The sequence below is a fragment of the Chenopodium album genome, chromosome 17 (assembly GCF_948465745.1).
Source record: "Chenopodium album chromosome 17, dcCheAlbu1.1, whole genome shotgun sequence".
NCBI lineage: Eukaryota > Viridiplantae > Streptophyta > Magnoliopsida > Caryophyllales > Amaranthaceae > Chenopodium > Chenopodium album.
The window spans coordinates 44,486,012-44,505,017 of record NC_137850.1 but is presented as its reverse complement, the minus strand read 5'-3'; the positions used below and the strand labels follow the sequence as shown (position 1 = coordinate 44,505,017).

At 32.0% G+C, this 19,006-nt stretch overlaps 1 protein-coding gene across 5 annotated transcripts; it reads left to right on the top strand.

Annotated features, from left to right (window-relative positions):
* The first annotated feature begins 6,660 nt into the window (after positions 1 to 6,660).
* Positions 6,661 to 9,357, top strand: LOC145588139 (protein ARV 1-like). 5 transcript variants are annotated; one of them, XM_081644786.1, is made up of 3 exons: positions 6,667 to 6,793; positions 8,676 to 8,879; positions 9,003 to 9,357. In XM_081644786.1, the coding sequence occupies exons 2-3, from the start codon at positions 8,691 to 8,693 to the stop codon at positions 9,093 to 9,095; spliced, it is 282 nt and encodes a 93-aa protein (XP_081500912.1). In that variant the 5' UTR covers positions 6,667 to 6,793; positions 8,676 to 8,690; the 3' UTR covers positions 9,096 to 9,357. The 5 variants fall into 5 exon arrangements, 4 of the variants coding, with proteins under 4 accessions (XP_081500910.1, XP_081500912.1, XP_081500911.1 ...); XM_081644787.1 differs by having other exon boundaries at positions 6,673 to 6,793; positions 8,679 to 8,879; XM_081644784.1 differs by lacking the exons at positions 8,676 to 8,879; positions 9,003 to 9,357 and adding an exon at positions 7,797 to 8,635 and having other exon boundaries at positions 6,661 to 6,793.
* The last annotated feature ends 9,649 nt before the right edge of the window (positions 9,358 to 19,006 follow it).

The window sequence follows — 19,006 nt, the reverse complement described above, 5'->3', positions numbered from 1 at the left end:
ACTTAATTAACTCCCCTAATTATCTTCTCTCTCCTCCCTAATTAAATTCCCCTCTATTTTCACTCAAAAAATCCAAGAGAACTTACTCAATCAATTGAACACAAATTCTCAATTATTCAAATAATGTTTAGCACTTTCCTTTTAATTCATTGTTTATTGTATTTGTTTACAAGTTTTAATTGAACGTAATTAACATAATTAGGTGTAAATTAGTGATTCAGATTAGGGTTTATGGGTTCAAATAAATTTGGGGGTTTTGATTTCTAGGGTTTAGGGGTTCAATTGAGTTTTAGGTTTCGGTTATTTTGACTTTGACATTGAATTCAATTGCATTTTAATTACTAATTGGCCATTATAATTGGTAATATGTCTAGTTGGCCATTGTAATTGGTAAGATGTCTAAATTTGGGGGTTTTGATTTCTAAGGTTTAGGGGAAGTTAAGTAGGAAGGAGAGAGAAGGTAATTAGGGGAATTAATTAAGTGGAAAAAGTGAAAAAGTAGGCCCCATTAACGGTTTTTTGGACGGAAAACGTTAATGGGTAGTGCTACCCAAACTTTTCTTAACTTCTGGGTAGTTAAAAAAAAAAAAAAAAAAAAAAGGTATTTGTTCACAAATGACATATCTTTAGGGTACTTCTACATAAAATTTCCGGGAAATTTCTACTATTTTTCATTTATCATTTTCCTTCATTGATCCTCCTCCTATGTTTTAATTTATTTTTTTTGCTTAGCTCCATGTTCCTCACTCAATTACTCTACATTTTTTTTTTTTTTTACTATGCATCTCTTTCCACATCATTTATTTTTTTAATTAACTATCACTGTTTTACAGTATTTTTAATTTTAACTCTTCAATAAATCTCACTATCACAATATTTTAAACAATCTATATAATTCTTGTAAAATTTTGTATTGAAGTTAAATGCGTCACTAAAATAAAAAAATAGGGAGTAGATTTCCATACATACATGAGATGAGCATATATATAGTTAGGGCCTGTTCTCATACGATTATTTTCAGTTCACTTCAGTTCAGTTCAGCTCTAATAAGTTCAGTTCAGTTCAGCTCTGCTCTAATAAGTTCAGTTCAGTTTAGTTCAGCTCCTAATTTCCTTCTCTTATAAAATATATATTTCAATTCAGTTCAGTTCAATTCAGCTCTAATAAGTTCAGTTTAGTTCAATCAATGAGAACAGACCATTAGCTTATCATATATACATGCATAGTAAGCTATTGCTAACCCGCTTATTGAGAAAGGCGGAGCCCTATCAGGCTATCACACAATAAAGAAAAGGTTCTCCTAGAATCAATATTTCTATTATTGTCACCATTACCTTGATAATTACACTTTATACTAATAATTTATTTAGTAACCTCGAGAATTAACATTGAAAAAGCCAAATCTTCATATATAGTATTAAGCTCGTAGATTGTTTTGGTATTATCAAACAAGTGAGGGGGACCAGATCCATTACAGTATATGAAAGAACAAGATTCCAACTGTGCATCAAAAAAGAAAATACAAAAGGTAGATTTCTCAAAAAAAAAAAAAAAAAAAAAAAAAAAAAAAAGAATGGTTAAAGTTCACAAAAGGGTTTTAGGCTTTGAGAATAATTTTGATGAGCTTAGAAAGGTATCTCAATGCGTTATTACATTCCCCTCTTATCTCAGTTATAAGTAAAATTCAAAAAAAAATTAAGGGCTAACCAAGTTCAATTACAACTAAAATAAGTTTAACTAAAATTCAAAGACTTATGAGTTATGACATAACAAGATACAGGTTGCAAAGTCGAAGCTCCATAAGAATTCAAAAAGGTAAAGCATCAGTACAAGGAAAAAAAATACAAGTAATAATAAGTATAATATAAATTTGACCTTGATTTTCATCACTCGTCCTTGTGGCTCTCTAAACAAACAAAAAAAAAATGACCTAATTAGCATTCCTTTTTTTTTTTTAACTATTTTTTCCTAGTATAAATGCATTTCTAGATTGGTGACTGGTGAGACAAACTCATTAATAATACCTTTGGTTTGTTTTTTTATTATTTTTTTCAAGTGTTCATTCCATTTTGACCACGATATATATCAATAATAATAATAAGAATTATTGACTTATAAAATTTTTAATTGTTGAACTATATCCTATCAAATAACACATATAAGTATCCCACATTGAGAAAGGAATAGAGAGTTAAACACTTTATAATGCTAAGGGGCTACTCCTCCTATTGTCATATGGTTTTGGGATGGATTTGTGAAGTGAACTCTCTCTAACTAGGGGTGTCAGTTCGGATAACTGGATCGGGTCTGATAAGGTCGGGTCGGGTAAATTTTTAAAGTTGAGTTATACTAAATTATTATGTCCATGCAAGTCCAAATTTGAATTGGATATTTTTCGGGTCGGTTTCGGATCGAACCGGGTCGGGTCGGGTGTGCTTTTGACACATGTATCTCTAACACATATAAGTGTCCAACTCCATTAAAAAGGAAGAGAGAGTTAAACATTTTATAAGGCTGAGGGGCGCAAACAAAGGGGGCAGAAAAAGACTTTTGTTGCATACTCACAAATGCATGACACCAAAGAGTTTAAAGACAAGGGTTAGTTGACAACATAATTGTTTAAAGAATGAAGAAGCTTCAATTCAATCTAGCAATCAACGCATGCATAAAAAACAAATTCTAGGAAGTTGTATCCCCAAGCTTTCTGGTAGCCAAATCTTAACACCAAATTCAATTCCTTAAGGGATAATTTGGTTAAACAAACTGGATTGGAAAGGAATAGATTGAGCATTATCGTACGGTCGTACCCATATCAAATTTTCAGGGTACCGTGGTATAGATTGAGAACCCTTTTTTTTTTTTTTTTTTTTACTTTAAATGGTCAGTAAATTTACGTGTTCTTGCTATATATATAGGAAATTTTAACAATTATCACCTACAATTGTTACTGTTTTAGCAATTACAATAATTATAGGTGGTAATTGTCAAAAAAAACCCATATATATATACACACACGAGCTTATCATTTATGATGGTATGAATTTAGAATCTTAAGATCAAGGTAATATAGGTATTAGATTATAGAAATAGGATTTGAAATATAGACACTAGTACACTACTAGTATGAGGTCGTTGCATGGCAAAGAATGCCCAATCAAGCATTAGAAAAGCTTCTACACCATTCTAAATTTCTAATCCATTCCAAAAAGGCCCAATTGAGCACCACCTAAGTTTTTAATTGCTCAACTCCACTCTAATCTTTTACTGATTTTGCCAACTTGTATATCTCAATTTTTTAAATTGTATTTAGGGGGTTTTAGACCTCTCATGCACATTCCAAAACATAGCCATTAAATTCACTATAGAGACTTTTATAGCGTAAATTTAAATAAAGACATTTCCTATTTATTTCAGAGTGAGAAATCATATAGTTTTAACCTTAAAATATAAGAAGTTGGAAAAATACAAAATTTTACCAAACATATAATATAATAACACCAATCTAGTTTGTCTTAAATTCTCAGCTTAATATTAGCATTATTATAATACTATAGAAAGCTAAATATATTATAAAAATATGATTATCAATTCTTAAAAGCAATTGATTAGTTTGAAGTATAACCTAAGTTATGGACAAATTGTACAATGTCTAATATTTTATAAAGGCAGAGGAAGGCTAGTAAGAATTAAGATCTGTTAAACTAAAACGAAATTGTTCCCAGATTCTACAACAATGAACAATCCAACTTGCGTATGTGGCTTCACTCTTGCATTATATATCGGACATCAAACACGCTACTATTTTCGATTACATAAGCTTTGCTACATTAGCAAGTAACTCGTTTTATTATATTTTAAAAAATACGGAGTACTCAATTATATATTCACCAAATGAATGAATGATAGGTTAATCGTCTCTTATCAATAATAATAAATACGAGTAAATTAGTGGAAGTACAAAAGGATGTTAATTTTTTATGTGGTGGGCTTGACAATTATTGGTCACTAAGGTATTCTTGACAAGAAAGATAGGAAGCCCAAAGTTTAAAAAATAAGAGTAAAAATTATCTAGTACGGAGTAGCATTTTTGTTTATCATAAACATACAATTATCTCAAAGAAATAAAGAATAGTTGGCTAGATGACTTTTTTTTTAGTTTTACATAGTTCTTAATAAATACTCCATCTTATCACTATTTTTCCCCCGATTATGGTCAAAGTTGATAATTTTAATGTAACATTTTTGTTTATTTTGATTAGGGGTCAAGATATATTTGTACAATATTAATATTTGAAACTTAAGGATTCGTTTGGTATTGTTGCGATTTTTTTTATTTTTCAAAATCATTTGATATATGTCATGTAATAAATTAAAAAATTAGTCAGACTTATTAAAATTATGATTATTTTGAAAACTGATAATAAAAAATGAAAACACATTTTTCTCTTTTTTTGTTTTTGATTTTTTTTTCTTAAAAAAAAAAAAAAAATGATAGCTTTTGGTTATTAGTACTCCGTATATACTAATGGTTGAAATTTTTTTGGTGGTCACGTAAAGAAACAACAAAAACATTTTACGGGCTAATTAAGGAATTACCTATTTTAGATCGATAAGGAAAGTATGGACACCCTTAAAATGGGACGACAAATACAAGTTTATCTGCCAGATAAACAAATTTTTGTTAATTTGGTGGCATTTCTGTAAATATATTGAAAAAGCGTGGTTATTTATTTTATACTTTTGGTGGGCTGTCCAATTACTGTTTGCGACTTGCATTTAGGAAATTACACATATATTCATCACCTAATACATGAAAAGATGCATATACCCCTCCACTGATACTTGAAAAGATGATTATACCCCTTTGTTTATTTGGAGAAAAAATGGGAAATCAATTTCACTCGTTTTATAAATTTTGAAAGAATAACTCAATGAACAAAGCACAATCACTAGTTATGCATGGACCACCATTGATGTCACTTAGTTATTCCAAGCTTCTTCTTGTAAATTTTTTTATTGGTTATCATGGTTATCTTTATTAGGGAAATTATGTACATTTAAGAATAATCCTCTATATGTTCCTTACTAATTAAGGCACTTTGAATTTATTTATTTCCACCATTCATATACTTCATGAATTTCATTATACTCCATCCATCGTTCCATAAGACGAAGTAATTAACTTTGACTATACCTTTTGAGTATTGTACTTTATGAAAAACAATTAGTCTATGTACCATGTTTTGAAATAGAAATTATGTGAATAACTTTTGTATACATCTAGTGTACATTAATTTACTATGAGTTAAGTATAATATAGGGGACTCAATTCTTGCAAAATGTGGGGAAAGGGGACTCTATTTATTTTATAGAGGAAAAGAGGACTAGGGTTAAATTTCCAATGTTAGGGGGTATTTTCAGGTGAGTTAACTCACCTTTAACCCAAGAAGAATTAAGTCTCCTCATTATTGGCTTGATTAAACCAGACAAATTCAATCCCTTCATTAATCATTTCTGCTGATTGTTTTGAAAATATAGCTGTTTGAAATTAAGAAAGTACAACAGCAATACAAAAGCTTTGTTCTTGAAATTTTTTTAAATGTTTGTTATCCAAAAAAAATAATTCTTTCAATATTTTTTTAATGTTCTTCATCTCTCTGGTTTGTAGCTTATTTGTCTTGCATTTGTAGTAGAAGCACACATCGTAATTTTAGTGAAGGCTTGTAGAGCCCTAATTTTTTTTTTTTTTTTTTAAAAAAAAAAAATTCGATAAGCCTAGTGTATATTGCAACCAAAGGTTAAGGAGAGTTTCTAAGAAAGTCAAGCATCCTTTTATGAGATTTCTAATATGCCCAAACTATAAATAAGTGGATGGGTGTGATTATATAAAGTGGTAGGTGGGTTAACAGTCCACATGAGTCAGAGTTAGTTTATGAGATGATCATGATTTTAATTAAAGAGAAATGTGGAGTTAGAAGGTCAAGGATGTAATGAAGATGATGAAAAAAATAAACATTCAAATTATTGTAATTCTATGCCTTATTATTGTTCCAAAAAGAGGAAGGAACTCTTTTTTTGATTAGTCTTAAATTAAAATATTTACCAAAAAAAAAAAAACAAAAAAAAAAAAAACATACTCCTTTTTTTTTTTAGTTTACCAAAGTGACTCAATTCTTTAACCAAGGGGACTCAATTCTTTCCCTTATATAATTTGAACCCACCGAAAACCCAAACCCATTCTAGCTCAGTCCCTTTTCCCTCTATAAAATAAATAGAGTCCCCTTTCCCCACATTTTGCAAGAATTGGGTCCCTTATTTTATACTTAACTCTATTTACTATATATCGGGGGTTACTTTTTAGCAAATTTAGGGTCACTTTTACAATTTTTTGGGTAATTTTTTTAATAAAACATATATAATTTGTAACTTTTATATATGTCAGGGTAACTTTTATTCATATTAAGGTAACTTTTGCTCATTATAGAGGTAACTTTATAATAGACGTACAATATGTATTGTATATTCGATTTATTTAAAAGTTTTATTAACTTTTTAATATTTTTGATGGCATTAGATACTCGATGCTTTGATAATAGATAGGTCCAAGCTGCCCAGCCCATATTTTTCGGTACTAAAACTAGCCTAGTTTAGCCCAAAGAATAGCCCAAAAGTAAAAAGTGACATAACTGAGTTTTATTTTTTTCTCTAAACCACAAAATTGAAGAAAGAGAAAGAGAATGTTCACCATTTGAGAATTGGAAATCTGAAGCTCTGAGCTCATACACTACCGAAGGTAATTCTCGTTTTTCTTTACATCAATCTAAATTTCTTGTTAGTTTTGTGGGTTAGTGTTTTTGAATTATGTTGAACATAAGTGTTTATATAGTTGCTATTAAAAACAGATAGATAAATTGCATTGACTGCATTTTTTTGTTGGGTTTCATGTAATTTGCTATGACAATGATAATTAATGATAATATAATTGAATTGTAAAATTCTTGTTTCTGATTTCATGAAATTAGGTGTTTTTGAGCCATTTTTTATTGTTTTGAGCTTTTGAAGGCATAAAGGGTTTGTGTTTCTTCTTTTTATTATGATATGAAATATGAGGTTGAGCCTCTCAGTTTGTTAGAACTTAGTTGTGTGTAATTTGACTTTGATTGATCATTGCAAATCATTAGTATGGATCGCCTAACAAGATTAGATTTGAACTCAATCTATCGGTCTAGCCGAATTCGGTATGAACTCTCTATGTTCATCTACTATATATTGTTGGTGTTATTTAGAGTGTAACATTTCAAAAGTTAAATGCTTGATGCGTTTGATTGAGGTTTGAAGCCGGCGAGGTTAAATGTTTTTAGGGGGTGCAATAGGAGAAAAATGATTTGAATTTAAGGTGAAAGGAGCACAGTGAAGTTAGGAATATCCTCTACTTCTTTGCATACCATACGTGGATATAGAAAGGCTGCTTTGTTGGGTGGGAGTTCCAAAGCAGCCGCGGAGAACACTGAAAAAACGATTGGTCGTAGGAAGAAAAAGAAATAGTGAAACCGTGGAGAGGAGGGGATCCCTTGCTCTCCCTCTACTTTCCTGAATTGAAAACACTATATGAGTGACTAGGTCTTCTCCTTTCAATAAATTGATAGAAGTATTGGTCTACTCTTCTTCACTTGGAATTCACCTGGTTCTTGTTTGGTCTACCCCTAAACTCAGAGACATGTAGCTGCCATTTTATGCTATCTGAACATGATTCATGTATCCTTCTCTGAGCTTTAAATGCAGTTTCTTTGGTCCAGGTACACATTGATAGAGTTCAATTAACGATTCAAATAAAATAGTGTCAAAATGGATCCTCGGTGTGTGAAGTGTGGTCGTGGGATTGAAAAGCTCTACATCCAATATTCTCCAGGAAATATCCGGCTCTTAAAATGTGGCGACTGCAAGTCAGTTGCCGATGAGTACATAGAGTGTGAGCTCTTGATTCTCATCATTGACTTGATCCTTCACAAGCCTCAAGCTTATAGGCACTTGCTCTTCAACGTGCTTCGCTGCAAAAATTTAGATTTTGCCACCTTATTGTTCAAATCATCATTCTTTTTCCTCTTACTTGATGCTTACAAGTTGTGGATTTTGAATGGAACCTCAGAAGAACAGTCAGTTTTGAGCTTGGGATGGAAGACTTTAGGTTGTTCTCTTTTGGAGAATTTGGCCTTCTTCTGTGTTTTTGCTGTATTTTTGAGGAGATATTTGACTTTTGTAGAGGGCTTTTCTGGGTACAAAGATGTGTTACTCACCATGGTTGTTTCAAGTTACTTGAAGATTTATATGTTGTCCATGTTGGTCTGGGAATTTCCTGCTTCAGTGGTTTACATTGTTGATTTGTTTGTTATGTCATCAAATCTGGTAGCTTTACGGGTGATCTCTAAATCATCTTTTACTAGATGTGTCGGGTTATGCCTCGGTGCTCATGCCCTGAAGTTCTTTGTGCACTGGATGCTGAATTAGTTATAATGTTCCTGTTGTAGATTTTGGGTCATTCCTTCATACTTCAATATTTGTGTGTTTATTGAAATTATCCAGAGAGAACACTCATTTTTAATGCTAATTGAATGAAATACTCTGATCTAGAAGAAAATTTTGTTTATTATGTTGCTCTTTGAGCACAATTTTTGCAGCAGGAGGTTGGTAACATGAATTCTCAGAAGAATCAAACTGAAACCAAATCATCTATTACTGCACCAACTCCAGCAATTACTTCATGTAGGAGGAAGAAGAAAGATGATGTGACTTTCCTCGAGGATCTAAAGGACCATATTAATGAGTTCATTGATGCTTCCATGGATGAACACAAGTCATGCTTCACAAAAACCATTCAAAAGGTCCTTTTTTTAACCCCTGATTGCAATCACCTACATTAAGTGATTAGTGATATGACTGATATTGTGTTTTAAATATACTTCGTATCTACTTAATATTTGTAACCTTTCTTGTGTGAAGGGCAGATGTTTGGAATGTCGAAGGTAGTGGCACAACAGAATTCTGAGCAGCAGGAAGTAGAGAGTGTTCTACCACTTCAGACAACAGTCTCAAAGTAGACAATCTGAAATAACTTTTTTGACCCCTGCTGAGAAGCCAAGAAGCTATGCTTTCGTAACTTTAGTAGTTTATGAGCATCTTATTAAGCTAATAACATATACTTATGACTTTATACTGTTCCGCTGTATGTACTCTAGAATCAAATACTCTTATTCGCGTACAAGAAATATTCTCTTCTTTGCAAATATTCTTCTTCTGTAACCTGTATCTGAAAAATTGTTTAATTCTGGATATTCTAAGTTTTTGGTTGCTTTGCATTTATGCTCCGAAATGGAGATACCATTTTTCAATTTATCTGTAGTAGTTGAAATTTGTGTTGCATTGTAATTCCAGGCTGTTTCGGAAGGGGAAAAAGTTGTTTTTGGAATGGAAATTTTGGATTTTTTTTTGGTGTATATTGTATAGAGTTCGTGATTTAGACGGGATTTAAATTTTGGAAAATTATGAGTTTGGCAAAGTCTTTAACTCCGTAGAGTCCGTACTGTGTATGAAACAGTATCGTTCTTCACTACTTGGTCTACTTCAGATACGAGTGACTTATTGCGATTTTAAACAAGGGGGAATATCATTTCTTTTAATATTCCACAATAAGTTAGCGTAAAATTGAGAATCAAGTTGAAATTCATGAAATAAAGCTCTATACATCTGAATCATCTTTTCAGTATTAAGGCAACAACCTTCATAGAAAGAACATGAAAAACAAGAATTTCTATTCTTTTGAGTTAAGATAAGGCGAACTGCCAATGTCAGAACAAAGCATGTGGTATAACAAGGATGAATTGATATCAATGTAGGAATAACAACCATTAGTTCCGACGGATCACAGAAAACTGCACCTAGGTCATCAGCCTGTAAATTTACCGCGCTTGCAGACTTGCAGCAGAGCATCAAATGACTCAAAACATTTCAATCATTCATTGTTTGACAGCAATTATAATGTACAAATTACCAAACACATGGGCAAAAGATGATGGTGAAGTTGTACTGTAACCTATTACATTCATGAACTGTTGTAATCTGAGTGAAGACCTCGTTTCCTGCAAGTAACAGCTGATCATCTTCAGCCCAATTTGGACTAGGTCATTCAAAATTATCCAGCAGCAATATGTTTTAGAATACAGCCTGTGGCCGTCTCTACTTGAATGCATCTTGGTCTATGATCAGCTTAAGGTTTCTAGCAGGTAAAACTCAAGTCCCAAACCTTATTTCCCCCCTGCAACAAAAGAAGTGTAAATTTCAGGCGAGTCAGAATCCAGGCACACAGCAGCAGCAATGAATCCAGGACATACATTGCAACAACTTGATTGTTTAAGCCATATAGGAAAGACATGGACTACGTAGCCATCACAAATTACATACGTTCCCGAGGAGAATAATTCTTGTAACTTGGAAAAGGGATTGGAAAAACAAAAGATAAAAAAGCAGGGGAGGGCTAAAAGGTTGAAGGTCTACTCTCAAGCTTTTTTCCAAGAAGAATGAACAGGACTTTAAAGTTTAAAGGACACAATAGTATGCCTATTTCAGCACTTTTATTATGAGAGTGACTTCACAATTTAGAGGTGCAAGAAGAATCCATGCCCCACATCAACTCATATTTGTCTATCCAAATTTAGCATCAAAAATTAATTGTCTACCCAAATCTTCTGTGAGTATAATCACAGATAATGATGGAACAATTATGATCTTAATGCCCTGACCTCATCTTAAGCTTGAGAAATGAGATCTGATTGGCTGAAATTGAAGGATAATTTAAGCATCAGATAGCACTTTGCAGTCATTATGGAAGAAGCATAATTAATCACATGATTTAAGCCGATTACCTTGCTTTTCATGTAAATGGACCACTGATAGCTTTGGAGCAACCAATCAGATTGTCACCCTTCTGAAATTCGAAGAATATTATCACCTTAAACCTCCGGATACCCAAATCTAATTACTATTATGGAATCAACGTAAAAATATGAGAAAAATCTTATATACAAATATCGATGCAATTTTATTGACAGTAAAAACACTTGCATCAGCAGATATCTGATGTAAAGACTCCTCTATACTTGTCAAATGTAGAGTGTTAATAAAGCAGGTTTTACAGTATAATTATTCACCACTTTTATTCAACTCAATCCACTAATCAAGATATAGCATCCGAAATTCCTGTGAAAGATTCGCCTCAAAGGTATCAGCATTTCATCCTTGTGCTATTGAAGAGCCACAATGAGTGGAAGTTCTCTGTAAAGTTCAGGTTTCTGGGTCCCTTGCCCCAAACATGGTAGAATATGCACTAGTCTAAATTGTTCCTTCATATAACTCATGCATACATCCTAATAGTCTCCACACTCAGCCACATACTTGTATAAATATCAAGGTAAGCCATCTAATTAACAATGGATGTGGGCTGATACCAGCCAGAAACACAAATTTCACAAGGAAAGCGGAGATGTGGAAGGAATCCATAATTCCTTATACATTAGCATCTAGATGAAATGGACAGGATGATAAGGATTCCCTCCCACCTTGAAAATATGCATACTTGTGCTGCAATATGAGATACCTAGAATAATATTGCAAGAAACAAATTTTAAACAGTCGATGATTGCTAGACCTTAACAATGTATGTCAAATATCCTTTACTAGCGGCAACTCTGATCTAATGAGGGGCAAAGTTTGGGACTATAATCTAGTAATCTAGTACATTTAAACTGATCGAAACTTAAATGAACCGAAAAGGTTCCACTTCTTATGCATGAGTATTTAAAATCCAAATAGCATTATACCCATGAACATATATTTGGTTGAACAAAATACGACCGTACCATTTCATTGTTGATAGAGGAGTGCAAACTACAACATCATCATTTGCCATTTTTGTTGATCTCAGCAGAGTATATGTATCCCTTACCCACAGAGTTTCAACTTTACATAAAGCATAACATTTATTGTTAACCATACCCTAGAGGAACTGTATTCAAGAGGATGTAGACATACAAACATCCATTTGCAAGGAATCAGTATTTGAGGGAGGGGCACATTAGTCATAGCCTATTAGTAGTGTCTTGAGGAATAAGTTAGAGTTAGTTATGAGACTTTTTCTATATATAGACCTCATTAGGAGGAGTAATTATCATATTGAATATTGTGAGGTTATGTCATTGGGAGAGAGTGAGCCTCTCGAAAGCTCATATTAGGAGAGAATCCACCTCTCAAAAGTGGAATTATCCTTCTATTAGTGTAATTCGCCTATTATCAATATAATCATCATTGTTCTTCCCTAATTTCTGCCATTGTTAAGCTGTAATCTGGTCAGAAACCATGCTAATTCCTAGCACCATTCAAAGCCTACAACTTGCAATTCCCTGAGTACATATCCTGATTCTAAATGTAATGAAAAAGATTTCGGTGAAGTCTAGTGGACGTTTTATTCCCACAGAACACCTAGACTTGTGCTCTTCTGAGCAACTTGCAAGATAACTCCAAACTCTCCCATCACCAGACTTCCCTCATCTAGTAATCTTTTCACTACCACCTCTCATATCGATAATTCGGTTCTTCCTAATATGGATGGTCCCTTATGGACTGAAATATTCGGTTATCAAAACAATTGACTCTAAGAACATGACAGTTCTCATACAATATTAACCTACCCATTATGACTCAATTACTCATCAGCTTTGTTTGCTAAATTTGTTTAAGTTGAAGCCCTAGTATGTTTCTGTTCTTAAAAAATCTAGTCGCTTAAGCTTATGGTGAACAAGAATAGAATTGCTAATGATTTGGAAGTACTTTTGTCACCACTATAGCTGTGATCTCCAAAATCCTAGCCATTAATCAATAATATGGTCCAGCCACACATTACATTTAAGATGGTGCAGAACTATTATTGTCTGGTTAGAACTCACTTAATGGAACACTAAATATTTTGCCAATATATCCTACACAAAATTTTAATATAAAGTGGTGCAGCTATAACCTAATTACCGAGGGAAGAGTTAGCAAAATCTTTGAGATAAGGTGGATATTATTACTATCATTTTCTAGCTTAATCTGGAATCATTTAATAGAATGTCCACTTTTAATAGAGAAATTAAGACCAAATTCGCCAAAAGAGTGCAAGTAGGCTAAAAGAGCTTCCATATATTTGTATATGGTCCTATGAGAGATTCCATTAGGTGTCCGTACGATTTGGTAGCCCATGACTATCGCGGTAGTTGTTGGGATATGATTATGGAATTAGATCAGCACAACCTAGTTAGAGGTAAAAGACAGGGGGATGGGCAAACCCACATTAAAAATTATGCTGACCTAAAAGAGGTTATATTCTGAATTGTTTTTCATTATAGAAGAGGAATGACTATAAATAGTTAAAAGAAGCTATAAATTTGAACTTACCAGCATATAACTTGAATACGAGTTTGGGAAAGCACAACTGGCTCCAATAATCCACCCCATAGCGACAGCTAACGACAAAGAAAATTGATTCAGCAGCAGCTTGACTTATTGCAAAATTATACAATGAAAAAGGTAATTTAATGATTGTAATTTCAGGCTATTTTTACAACAGAATATTGGATAACAATATAACATCACCAAATAATGGTATATGCACCAACAGAGTTAATAATGTTGAGCTTGTAGATCATTTAATAAATCAAAAACCGGATCACTGATTAAAATCACACAAAAATCATATTCCTAGAAAGTAGAAATCATAATGAGGAATTGATCTGCATGATACGAAGGTAAAGGAAAGCATCAAGAAATTTCATGATATGAGTGCATGACTCTTGTATCCGCTTTGGAAATGCATTAATCTATGTTTTAAGACATCAAATTTAAAAACTTAGTGAAAACAACAAAAGGCTTAAGATGTTTGCGACTGCAGTCAGAAAAAAGGGTGAAAATGAGTATATGTTAACACATTAACATCCCAACCATCCAACAAAATTTGATAATAATATTTTGATATCACAATTCACAACCACGTAACAAATTTTATAAGATCAATTAACATATCCTCTGCGGAAGTTCTTGATACAAATTTTATACTAGTCAAATATACATTAATCACATGAAGCATGTTATTGCATCAACAATCAAAAGTGGTGTTCATCTTAAATACATAAACGGCCTCATTATCAACTATCCTAGAATATACATAGGAAAAAAAATCTACTGTGCCAACCAAACTACTAAAGAGCAAGTTAGAAAGTTACTCTTGATGACATTATCTATTAAGAGTATGAGGTAAAGGATTCCTAGGGAAATCATTGTACGGACTAAGTTGGCCAGCTAAAGAGCTTGGAATGTTGTTAAGGACAAAGTACAAAAAAAAGATCACCTGCAATAAGGTGCACTGAAAAAGATTTTCTACACGATGGCTTCTTTGACAAAAGAAAATACTAGTGCATATGATTAACTGGCTTGTAGCTAGTGTGGCTCACTCTTACTCGTGAAGGTGGAATGATGGTGAATCTTTCCAGGCCCACACAATAAAACAGGAAAGTACTCTGCATAAAAATCCTGAAAGATAGGAAATACATACTTGAAACTTAGTTAGCTCCAAATTAAGCCCTCATGAAAGTATAATCTTGACGACTAATTAAAGACATTGATGAATTCCATAAACCAAACGCGCTCTCTTCTGCTGCTTCCCATTGGACAGCATGATAAGATTTAAAGGAAACATAACTGTTTGGTTTATTTTCATACAGACCTAACTTCTCCTGTGTGATTAGCTATTACTCCTGTCTATAAGTCAAAGATCATGGACTTTGGAATACATAAACAAAGACACAGAGAAAATCATAGAAACTTGGCTAGAAGTTTATGGGCAAATGAACTGCTCGATAGATCTTAACACGGTAAGCAGAGTGAAAAAGAAAGCAAGATGATTAGTAGTAATAACTAATAAGAGATACTGATTCTTCTACCTGGGTAATCCTTTTTCCCTTCCTCCAGCATATTCCTGTGGTTCCTAGGGAAGCAAATCACTGAAATTTCACTCTATTTTTTTAAGGCCCTTTTGGAAAATAACTTGGCCCAACTGTCATTACCCCACATTCAGCTCCACACCTCTATAAAGAGCAGGCATTGCCAACTCTAGCTCATACCATATCATCTACTTATTTTTACTGCTTCTCACTCCCAAGTGCCACTCTTCATTCTCCAAAATATCTCTAAAAAACAGGTTCGTAGCATTCTCAATAATCCCAAACAACCCCGTTCTAGCTTCTTGAACCTAAACAAATGGCAACAGGATCAATGTCCTCGCGTGGTATGGGATCATCCTGGACCGCAAAGCAAAACAAGGCCTTCGAAAGGGCCTTGGCTGTCTATGACAAAGAAACTCCTGACCGCTGGCACAACATAGCCAGAGCAGTTGGTGGGAAAACTGCTGAAGAGGTTAAGAGGCATTATGAAGATCTCCTGGAGGACATCAAAAACATTGAGTCTGGCCAAGTGCCCTTTCCTAACTACAAAAATATGGGAAATTAACCAATGGAGACTCGAGTCTGAGTAGCAAAGGTATAATATAATCTTAATCTAGTCTCCCCCATTGTATCTTAGACAAATCAGAGTTCTCTGTTTGTTTTCAGTTTCTTAATTCATATCTGACTTGTACGTCTATGAATAAGTCTTTGTATCCATAGTTAGCAACTCAAGATATGAAACTATTCAAAATAACACACAAAAAGCGTTGTCAAAAAAAAAACACACACACACACACACAAAGTCACTTAAAAGTTAGTCTTAGATCATTATCAAATCAAAAGAGACCTACCAAGAAGACTTATAATTAACATCATATGGGATTTAAAACTACTCCAATTTAGGTTGCCTAACTTAACAACTAATTGTAAAATTCGACCTTATAAGAGCCCAGAACTTAGACCCTTTAACCTACTAGCCCACTCTAAGACTTTCTTCGAAAAAACGATTGTACTTACATAGCAGCATACTTAATACTAACACTAAATCAATGCATGATGTCATAAACTACCATGAATGTTAAAATAATTACTGTTCAAATCGAAACATATCCATAAGCAGGGACAAAAGCATAATTACAAAAGGAATCGAAATTTTGGCCCCTGTAATGGAAAGGCATCTTACAGATTCAATTATGCAACTATTAATTATCGGGCATCGAAAAAACATTATATTAATCCGCAAGCAACGTATAATGACAACAGATTACTATTTAGATACCCACAATAATTGATTAAGTTATAGCAACTAATCCCACTTGTTTTCCCTAAATAGTAACTAACAACTATGTCTCTAACATTAATCTTTGTTGTTTTATGCAGGATTAAGAATCTAGTGGCGCGCTCTTTTGCTGATCTCTATCTCATCGAATAAAACAATTAATTAGTCGATTAATTATTAATGACTTGATCTAGTAGCTAGCCCCAAGTAAATAACAGCTACTATCAGTACTGGTTTTTCTAATTTGTGTTATATTTTCTAAGTAGCATTGTATCAAACAGTTAATCTGCAATCTTCTTTATTCCTATTGTATAATAGATTATCAGATTGAATGTGAATTTCTCTACTATTTGGTGCTTAATTATCATAGTTTATACAATTAAGCATAACAATTTACAAACTTTTGGAGCATAATTATCATAATATATACAATTAAGCATAACAATTTGCAAAATTTAACATTGACTCTATAAATTAATTATAGTTTGAAGAAATATTACCGAATAACTCTCTTATGCAATTAAGCATTACAATTTACAACTTTTTGGTGCATAATTATCATAATATATACAATTAATCATAAAAATTTGCAAAACTTAGCAATGATTTTAAAACTTAGGGTTTGGAAAAAATATTACCGAATAAGGCCCTGTTCTTTTGAGCTTCTGGGCAGAGCAGAGCAGATTTCAGCAGAGCAAAGCAAAGCAGAGCAGAGCAGATTTCAGCAAAGCAGAGCAGAGCAGAGCAGATTGAAGCAGAACAAAGCAGAGCCGAGCAGATTTCATTATTATTATTATTATTATTATTACTAATATTGTTATTATTACTATTATTATTATTATTACTACTACTACTAATACTATAATAATAATTGTAATGCTTTATTAATGTTATTAAATATTAAATATTATTATTATTATTATTATTATTATTATTATTATTATTATTATTACTACTACTACTACTAATATTATTACTATTATTATAATCATTAAATTTTATTATTAAAAATTAATTATTATTAATAATATTAATATTATTAAATATTAATTATATTATTATTAATATATTATTATTAATATATTAATTATATTATTATTAATATATTATTATTAAATATTAATTATATTATTATTAATATTATTATTATTAAATATTAACTATATTATTATTAAATATTAATTATATACTTCCTCCATTTTCTTTTACTTGCAACACACCTTTTAAGCACGCAGTTTTAGGAGATGATTAGTGAGGGTAAACGAGCGATTTTATCAATATAATTTTTACAAGAAAATTAGAATAGAGTTAAGTATCATTTGTAAAAATTATAATGAAAAATTTGTCCATTTACATTACATAAACCAGAGCTCAAAACACGTGCCACAAGGCTGTGTTGCAAGTAAAAGAAAACGGAGGAAGTATTATTATTAATAAATATTATTTATTTATTATTATTAAATATTAATTATTATTATCATTAAGTATTAATTATTTATTATTATTTTTATTAAATATACATTATTATTATAATAATTCAATATTAAGTATTAATTTTAAGCAGAGCAGGGCAGAGCAGAGCAGAGCAGATTGAAGCAGAGCAGAGCAAATTTCAGCAGAGCAGATTTCAGCAGAGCAGAGCAGCTCTAAAGAACGGGGCCTTAACTCTGGAATGATTATTGATTAATAACAATATATTGTGATTATTTGAATCAAATGATGACCGAATTTGATTAAAGATTTGATGGGGGTGAAAAAGAGAGAAATCGCGGGAAGTTTGAAATTGGAAGTTGATACCTTCCTAATCTTCTTTTGTAATGAGAGCGCTCATAATTGACAATTGAGAGTGAGACAAGGATCCAAGATGAGCTTGGCTATTGGTAAACTCAAATCGGCCTATTGGTCGACGACACTTGCCATTAGTCTAGTTTAAGTAAATAAATTAATTGAGTTGGTTTCAGATAGATTATGTAATTACCTAAAAAAAATAGTTTACGTAACTAGTAATCTAAGATGGTTCAATTTCATTTACTAGTATAATTTGTACTAGTATATCTAACACAAAATACAAGTTGAAGCGATAAATAACCAAAGCTAATTCAAATTCGTGTTCTTTCACACTTCATGCCGCTATTAGCTTGGTACTTATCTTATCCAATTAGTAAAATTGCACAACATTATGTATTGCTAGTCTCGTTTAGCTATGTACTTTCTTTGTATTTTCTAAATTTAGTAGGCATATTATTCAAGTTTTTTGCAATCTAATTTATAGTAACTTCATCTTATCAAACACCACAAAACTTTATAATACATACTCCCTCCGTCCCCGATTGATAGTCACTTTTGAAGAAAAATCACGGGAATTAAGGAGAATTAAAGAAAGTATATTGATAAAATAAATTTATATTGAGTATGTAAAAAAGTAGAGAGAAAAAGTAATTAAAGTACATGGGAAAGTAAAATTTACATTGAAAAGTTAAATTTGCATAAATATTTTTGCAAATGTTAGAGAATTTTGGTAAAAAAATAATATTAATGGTACTTAAAAAAAGCAAATGTGACTAACCCAAAAATGACATAAGTGACTATCAATCGGAAACGGAGGGAGTAGCATGAATCAATATAAAATTGAGATGACATATTTTGACAACAAATAACTCATAAATCTATACTTAGTATTTAAAAATACAAACCAAAATTGACA

Excerpts from the sequence above, each read along its gene's own strand:
- LOC145588139 (XM_081644784.1), top strand. The coding sequence starts at position 7,846 with ATGGATCCTCGGTGTGTGAAGTGTGGTCGTGGGATTGAAAAGCTCTAC.